We start from the raw sequence: 8,879 nt of genomic DNA on the forward strand, positions 1-8,879 counted from the left end.
TTTTGACTACATAAGTGGGTATTCCAGTTTTTTGTTTTTTTTCACACAATGCACTAATGTTTAGTTGAATCTTTTTTTCATGTTGTTTTTAACTATTGGTGGTGTACTTCTTTGGTCATGCTGTTTTTGTTTAAATATGCTAATTTCATCTGTTTTCTTCTAATGGATTTTGCCTGATTTTGAAACTGTAGTGAACATATTTTTTAATTTTAAGGTGACGAGTGAAATCTGACACATGTATCATCATATCATTATGCTAGCTGCAAACGTAATGCTTATGTAAAATAAAACTGTGGCTATCATATTAGTTTGATGGACAGGGTTTTTTTACCCTGAACAGAGCTCCTTTTCATTGTTTCCCATCACATGATATTCCATCAGATCTCGTATTTATTGTATCAATATTAGTCTTAATAGTCAGTAATGCATACCTCTGGAAGTAAAACTGTCCCTGCAGAGATTTGAAGAATTCATTATAAGTCTTTGCGAGCAGGAGAGGATTTTTCCAGATGCTTTTTTGGCCAAAGTTAACATTTATCACAGTATGTACCGCATTCCAAAGAGTTACAAATGAGTTCAACTATTTGTATCACATTGATTTATTGTAGTTTCTGATTCCAAAGATTGGTAAAATTGGATTATGTTGAAAAGTTTTATTGGCGGCGGAGTGAGGGGGACAAGAACAACAGCAACAACAAACATGAATTTGACACCCTCAAATTTTAATTTTCACTTCCTGCAAGTAACCAATGTAGAATGTTTTTAAAATGTTCTCTTGTAATACAAGGTCAGTGAATGTTGATGTTCCATATTCCATCTGACTATTAGTAAAAAAAATTATCTAACCATTGTTAACATTGTTTGAGGAAGCATACTTGCAACAATAGGGCAAAACGAGGGATCGATGTAATGAAGGAATGTGGTAATGATTGATCATGAAGCCTTAATCTTTAGAGATTGCCCCAATTTAAAAAGCATAACTTATAATATGTAGCATCAACATTTACATTTGGAGCACATATGACTCTACTCACCCCATTCTAAAAACAAAACTTTGAGGTTTTTACACAAAACCCAGATCTGTTGAAAGAAGTTGATAGAAAATGAAGCTGTAGCATAGGACTCAAATTTCAGGCAGAAGATTTTAAGGTTTTAATATATTTATTACCATATATTGTTTTCATATTAACATTATTCAGAAAAGGCGATTTTGCTGACTAAACCCCAGTCATTGCAAGCACTGAATATAACTCATTTGCATTTCAGGACTATTTCAGTTATTTAATTTAATATATGAAACAAATGAACAAGTGACAGCTTGAGAATCACAGTTTTATTAACGTTATTAATGACAAAACGTCAATACTATCACTCCCTCTGCTACTAGTAATGTAACTTTCCACATCTGCCCTGTGTCGTCTTTTTGGCGTCAACACTTTTACGTTCTCGGATGTAAAAATGAGTTTTACGTTTTGTTTTTGCAGTTGGAAAATTTGTGGGCCTCGTGCAAGTTTAATGTAAAATGACAATAAAATCACTTAAGCTTTCAACTGCTAAAAAATTGTTGTGTTTTTTTGGTCTTATGTATTCACATGTTTCATTAACAAAGCATGCTGTACTTGAACAGTAGAAATACTGTAGATAGAAAATGTGATGTTACTTCACGCCTTTTACAGACATACAGTACATTGAATAGAAAGTTCAGAGATGTCAACTGTTATTCAATGAAACACTAACAGCTCCAGGGTCCAGAGTACAAAGACATACACATTTATGCACAATTTTTTTCATCTTAACCTGGATTTATTCCCATGAAACATAAAGGGATGTTTGTTGTGTTCGTGCTTTTGAAATGTGCCTCATGACTGGTCCAATTCAAACGCCAATGTTGGACTAATAACCATATTTTAAGAGGCACTGCAAGGGAATGGTTGCAAATGAAATAAACTCTTAGGGATTTTGCATAATTCTTTTGTTTAAGAAATTGGTGCTCTCTATGTTCATGCAGAATTCTGTAAACGTAAAAACGCACATTAAACAGATGGAGAAAACACGACCTCATCAAGTTCAGTGGAGTATTTCTATCAAAGCCTGAATGGAGATAGTGCCACATTATATATGTGAAGTAATGAAAGTTAACATTACATCACGTTAACCCAGATTCAGTTTTGCTTGGATGTCTTGCTATCTGTAAAACAACTGGCTTCACAAGGTAACATAGGTGAAGATAAAACAAAGCACATGTATATTTCACATTTGTCCTCAGATATTTTTCCATTAGTTTATCCTTTCCGATTGCTCATAATGCAACTCTCGTGCTTCTCATCATGTACTCCAAAAACGTCAGGTCAGACATTTTCTATTTGCTTTTTCCCCCCCGTTGTTGGTTCCATTTGAGATTCCTATCTAAATGCAGTGATGGATCATTGTATGACTTGTCCTAATAGAATCAAAGCATAAAGTCCTGTTCATTTTGTTAAAGCTATGTAACATCTTTACAATAATACTTTTAGCTCTCTAGCGATCATCAAAAGCTCAGTGGTGTGACAAAAAATAGCTTCTATAGCACATATACAGTAGGTTTTTATTTTTCTTCACTAGTAGTGGAAAAAGGTTTGGTTTTAATATCAACAGGGAAAGCAAATGACATAAAGGGGCATATATACTATACCAATCTTACATTAAGACAATCTGCACAATGTCCTGTACAGACTGACTCAGGCATACAAAATCCACGTGGCGGTCGACCTTGTTGGACCAGAAGAGGTTTAAAGTAAAGCTGAGTGGAGTACAGTTCATGCCCAAACATACAAGTGTGTGTTTTTAAAAATGTGCCCAATAAATCGACCTCTAAACACCTCAACACACTTTCTGACCTGGATGTCAACAGTCTACTGCCCAAGGTGGTAGTGTATAAAAACATATTTGTATGCACATTTTCTGATTCTTAAGCTTATTCTTATGAGAAACCAGGGTGGGTTTTTTTTTTTGCTGTCATTGCATAGGAATTGCACCTGGTGCTCCGTCTCCAAATCCAATCTGGTACGCTACACCTTATACGGCTAAACTTGGTTACAACCCATTTGGTACGTTATGAGTGATTTCTCTATTCCCTTCAACACATGTAGGAGCCTTTCTGTCAAACTTCAGAAACACAAACACTAAGAATGCCCACATGGACAACTGTAAAATTGATAATTTTATAGATTGCCATCATAATTGTAGAATGACAGTATTTGACTGAATTCCACTTTGAATAAGTGGCATTTTATTTAAAAATAAATAAATAAATAAATAAATAAATAAATAAATTAAATAAATAAATAAATAAATAAATAAATAAATAAATAAATAAATAAATAAATAAATAAAGGAAAAACAAACAGTAAAGTCAACAAAATCACTGACAAAACACATTGTTTTCTGATTGGCATGGCCGCTGACTGAACAGATAAGGCACCAGGGTTATTCCTGGCTCTTAGCCTGGTCTGGAGCAGGCAAGCTGCGCAGGATAAATCGCCATGGTAACTTATGTCCGACTGCTTTTGTGAAACCGAGTGGAGGCTTAATTCAGCTAGGATATCTGGAAAATCCCGGTTTTGTGAAGCGGCCCTCTGGTGACCTGTCCAGGGTCTACACAAAATAAACATCATGGCAGCATTTGAGGATGGTAACCAATGAAACCACACATCTTCATGTGTAGCTGCCTCTACGTTGATTGAGATAAACTGTTACCTTAAGATGACCTCTTGTGTTTTAGCATTTGAACCAGAATTGTTTGTTCAGCTCAAAGTTGTAAAGCCTGCCCAGTTCCACAACGGGGGCGACGCTTTAGTTGCACTTTATAAAGTCAGCTTTTCAAAATGTGAATGGGCCTGTATGCGCCTGTGTCCTACATCCCCAGGTAGCGTCTGGGAGATGAGCGAACGCAACAAATAGTCGAAGAATGAAAAGACAGGAGGTAGCAAAAATAAATGAACCTGAATTAAATAATGTGGGTTAAGCTTCACACTAAACACCTTCTCACCTCAAACTACTGTAAATTCAGAACAAACAAACAAAACAAAAAAAACTAATAATGAGCTCACTAAACAAAACAAATTCTTCATCTGAACAAAACGTAGCAATCAATAAGCTCTCCCATACTCAGAAGGAGCACAGAAAGAAAGAAAAAAACATCCTCCTTCCTTCTCAATGGAGGGTAGCTGAGGAGTGCACCTTGGTCTAGCAACATGTGCTGCAGCTAGCAGCAGCCACCGGTTCCACTGGATGTCAGTCTTTGACTATTTTGGACACATGATTATGCTTCAATCTCATCCACTCCATTTCAGCCCTGGTTGTGCTTGTAAGATTGCTGTAGGCTACTGGTAGCAGGTTTTCTTCATGCAGGCAGGCAACCAGTTTCCATGTTACTTGCTGAGGAAAAGCCTCAACAACACAACACCACGTTGCCGTCACCACATGTCAGGAGGGGAATGGATTCATCGGAGTGACATGCGCTGCTAGTTTTCTGCCACACATTTTACACACAGCCAAAAAGTATCAATTTTGATCTAATCTAATTCTTCCGCATTTGGTGTGTGGCAAAATTTTATTGTGTTTCTGTTTTTATTGCTTTTTCTAAAGTCTTTACCACTGATACGTCTGTGTTTCTTGGGTTACGTCTTACTTTTTCTGGAGTAGAGTTTTTAAATACTCTACGCACTTCTGCTTATGTCCATAAAACAATACCTGCCATCTTGACATGATTTCTTAGATCAAAGAAATAACAGGCTTAAAAAAAACCCTAAATAAATGAATGAATACATGTTAAGTCTTGAGTCAACTTATCTGGTAATATGATTACTTAAGGTATTACTTAATACTTATTATACTTCTCTGGTATATTGTATTTTTAGATATTGCGTCACCCTAGTGATTTGACAATTAAATCAGAATCAAAACATCCTCTTGATTCAACAAGTGTCAATGGCAACAGATTTATAACACGTCTTCTGTTAATTGAGTGGTGATAAAAATATTACATTTTATCTTAAAAATGAAAAGCCCTTTATTTTTTTCCCACAAATCCAATGTTTACAAACAAATACCCTGCAATTGTGTTTTAGCTTATATACAGTATATACAGTATATATATATATATATATATATATTTAAAAATGCATATGTTATATACACAAATGTACAAGTTCTCCTAGAAATTATTGTGCCTACTATATCTATGTACGAAAATAAAGGATTATTCCGTGTCACAGGCCACCAGACATAAGTAACACGTTAGACTCTAAACGTACAAAGTATGAAATCATCATGCTTTTTGCACTTAGCAAAATGCCGCCACATAATTTGCATTTTAGAAATAAGTGCTAAGACTCTGACATCTCAAGAATTATGTGTTTACAACACTGTGGTTTGTTTGCATGTGATAATTCAAGACTCCTGTGCTCAGGCTGGTTCTCGTCTATGCTTGGTTTTGCTGCTCACGTTTCTGACTTTGGAAATTAGAAGCTCTCTGAACTTGTCTCCCATGAGAAAGTAGAAGACCGGGTTAATGACGCTGTGCAAAAACGCCAACGGTCGCGTCAAGATGTACGTGGCTTTGATGTAATCCAGGGAAGAACTGTGAACTTGGGCCCAAGGCTGCTCAGATGCGATTCTGACGTTTCTAAGAATGTGATACGGGGTGTAGAGGATGAGGAACATGACCGTGGCTGAAGCAACAACTCTGAGAGGCCTCTTGTAGGACGTCCTGTGCTGTACAGCTCGTTCCTGCATTTGGAGGAGATGGGAGATTTTCTGGGAAAAGGAGCACAGTGCAAGCAGAGGAAGGATGTAGCCGGTTACTGTCAACCCCAAGCTGTAGCCCAGTGGGTTAATATCTCCTTTAAGACTGGCGAAATCCCCGCAGCGGGTCCAGTTCTGTTCCTGCAAGTCCTGCACCAGTAGGGTTATCAACGGACAGACTTCCACGTTCACCACCAGCCAGGTCAGGCCCGTGATGACCAGGGCCGCTCTCGGTCTCAGCAGGCGGTGGTTTCTCATCGGGTACTTTATGAGCAGGAAGCGATCCATGCTGATCCAAACCATGAAGAGGATGGAGGAGTAAAGGTTGACGTGCAGGACGTAGCGGTTTATGACGCAAACAGAGGGGTCGTTGACGGCGTGCTCGTTTGCGTACAGGTAGGAGAGGTGTGGCAGAGTGCAGAGGAACACAAGGTCGGAGATGGCCAGGCTGAAGATGTAAATGTTGCAGCTCTGCCACTCCTGCAAGCAAAATACGTAGCCAAGCACGACGACGAGGTTGCTGGGGAAGCCGACGCAGAACTCGAGCGCGTAGAGCGGCGACAAGTAGTATCTCTCCAGCACTTCGTTTAAGTTTGTGCAGTTGATCACCTGCCACGGCAAAAGGGAGAAGAAACAATGAGGAGGAGGAAGGAAGCAAAAAGGGTAAGTGATGATTAAAGAAAAATTTGTGGGCTATAAAAAAAAGTCATTCAGGGTCACATAATTCTTGTTTAAGCAAGCGTATTTTTTTATTTTTATGTGTGATCATCAGGCTTACCATTGTGAGGCTCCTGCAGTTTCTGCTGGCGTGAACTGGGGTGAGACAGTGAGCCGGTGCCGCCACTATTTGTACACTGCAGAGAGTAAACAGAAAATAGTGCCTTTCGTACAGCGTGACAGGGCGTCTGACTACCAGGGCCATTAACTTTATGGTGATGAACACACAAGAGATTGTGTAGTTTGCATCTAAAGCATATAAGGATTCCACAAGCAAAGTTGCTGCTTTACATCTTTCCCGTATTTAACTAGAATGGTGTTGCTCTCCTCCCATTCCAACTTCCACAGATCATCTGATAAAGAACTGTAGTTTGTAGTACATGATAACATGAATTGAACCAACAGAGACATACAGTATTTGCGGAAATGCAACATTATTCTCTTGAGTACAGGCTTTCTATTTTACTTTGTTAAAAATAAAATATGCATTATTCTGATTTAACTTCACAGAAACCCAACATGGTTATTTGGAAAAGTAATACGCAGAATCAAATTAGATGAGTTATTAGATTCAAGTACGCGATCTTCAGATGCAAATATATTCATTTATAGATAATCTATATTTAATCCCCCGGGAAACGAAACTATGAGTTAATCGCACTTCCCTCTGCAGCCGCCTTCACAGAGCTTCTAAAAGTGTTGCTGCTCAAACTTTTACCGATTTGCAAGTCTGATTTTGTTCAGTTTATCAGTGTTTGCAGTTTTTCTCAGTCACTGTGGTGCGTTTCTCGACATTTGCAAAGCAGTAGGAGCACTTCTTGTACAAATTCCAAAACATCACAGATTACCTGCAAAGTTGGTATCTCTAGCACCCCAATAAACCTGGTTCAAACCATCTTGCTATGAGGCCGCACTCACTTCATCCAACTCAAGTTGTTCAAATGTCAACCTTCCACTCTCACCCCGGGTGTTCCCCACGGCTCAGTACTGGGAACCCCTCTTCATCATCACTTACATCCTCACCCCTTGTCACGATTCGGGTTTTAAGGAGGACCCAAGTGCAGAGAGCATGTGGAAATACTTTCTTTATGAATTTGCAAAACTGAACTGAACAGGCAACCAGTTCAGTTCAGATGGAGGGAGGGCAACAGAGAGAAGCAGAAACAGAAACAGAAAGAGGAATGTGGAGAGTAATGAGCGGGAGGTAGATATACAGAGCAGACATGACAAAGAAACTAATAAGGGAAACTGACTGCATCTGGGAAGGGAGTGAGTCAGGTATGATGAGGTAAATAACTAGCAGCTGGGGATGGGGGAGTGAATGGCAGACTGTCTGAAACAAGAACAACACCAGAGGGAAGCCTAAACACAAGTTCTAACAAGATAAATTCAACACCTACAGTAAGAATCTAAACTAACAGGAGGGACGAACAAGAAGATCATATGAACAGCAAATAAATTCAAACTTGCGGAACTAATTGAGGGAATAAACTGGGATGAGGAGAAACAAGTCAAAGGAAATTAATACAAGAAAAACAACAAAACAAAAAGTCCAAACAACCAGGGATATGACACCCCTGAGTAATATTTTCTAGTAAATTTAACATCAGTTTCCACTGTCTTGAGGGTGACACCCAGCTCTTCCTGTCTAGTAATCCGAACAACCAAACACAAAATATCTGACTTCTATTGCAATCTTTTTATAGCTGGAAATGTGAACGGTTAGACTTGACAATTCGCACATTGCACAAAAATAATCTAGCCAATATCAACTAGCAAACCAGATTACTTACAGTATTATTTACAAAACTTAGCAGTCCAGCATCCACACCTGAGTTAAAGTTTCAGCGTAGAGTGATGCAGCGTCCGAAGTAGATGAAGTGGGAGTCAGACTGGTTCTCTGAAATGTTTTCTCTGGTTCCTTCCTCTTTTGTAGTGTGAAGTGATGCATTTCCCATTTAAAGGGGTGTGTGTTTTTCTTTTTAACTTGGTCGTGTTGACATGTTCCGTCCACCACCAATGCATCTTAATGGATCAAGGTAACTTGAATCCAGTTTCATTGAAAGGAGATGTCTAGTTCAAGTGAATTTTCTCAAAATGAAGACGATGGGTTTTGTTTCCCAGAGATAAAGGTGATGGCTGATATATAAAAGACAAGATTCATTTTGTAAATATTCAGATTAACTTTAGTTCTTTGGGAGTCTAGGGAATCTGGAAACAAATAGGAATAGTTTGTTTATTACTACTTTTTCTTACATTTGGAGAAAATATGGGAAATATTTCCCATATAGAATACATTTTTTTATTCCAAATCAGTATTGACTGAGGATGCAACCAAAATTGTTACAAAATGTCTTAAGGACAACAAAGTCACCACA

At 38.2% G+C, this 8,879-nt stretch overlaps 1 protein-coding gene across 1 annotated transcript; it reads right to left on the bottom strand.

Moving 5' to 3' along the window:
* Positions 1–5,110: 5,110 nt before the first annotated feature.
* sucnr1 (succinate receptor 1) lies at positions 5,111–8,380 on the bottom strand. Its single transcript, XM_023351956.1, has 3 exons — positions 8,295–8,380; positions 6,563–6,638; positions 5,111–6,393 (listed from the first exon to the last, which is right to left on the bottom strand). The coding sequence occupies exons 2-3, from the start codon at positions 6,563–6,565 to the stop codon at positions 5,446–5,448; spliced, it is 951 nt and encodes a 316-aa protein (XP_023207724.1). The 5' UTR covers positions 6,566–6,638; positions 8,295–8,380; the 3' UTR covers positions 5,111–5,445.
* Positions 8,381–8,879: the final 499 nt, after the last annotated feature.

Source organism: Xiphophorus maculatus, chromosome 18, assembly GCF_002775205.1.
Source record: "Xiphophorus maculatus strain JP 163 A chromosome 18, X_maculatus-5.0-male, whole genome shotgun sequence".
NCBI lineage: Eukaryota > Metazoa > Chordata > Actinopteri > Cyprinodontiformes > Poeciliidae > Xiphophorus > Xiphophorus maculatus.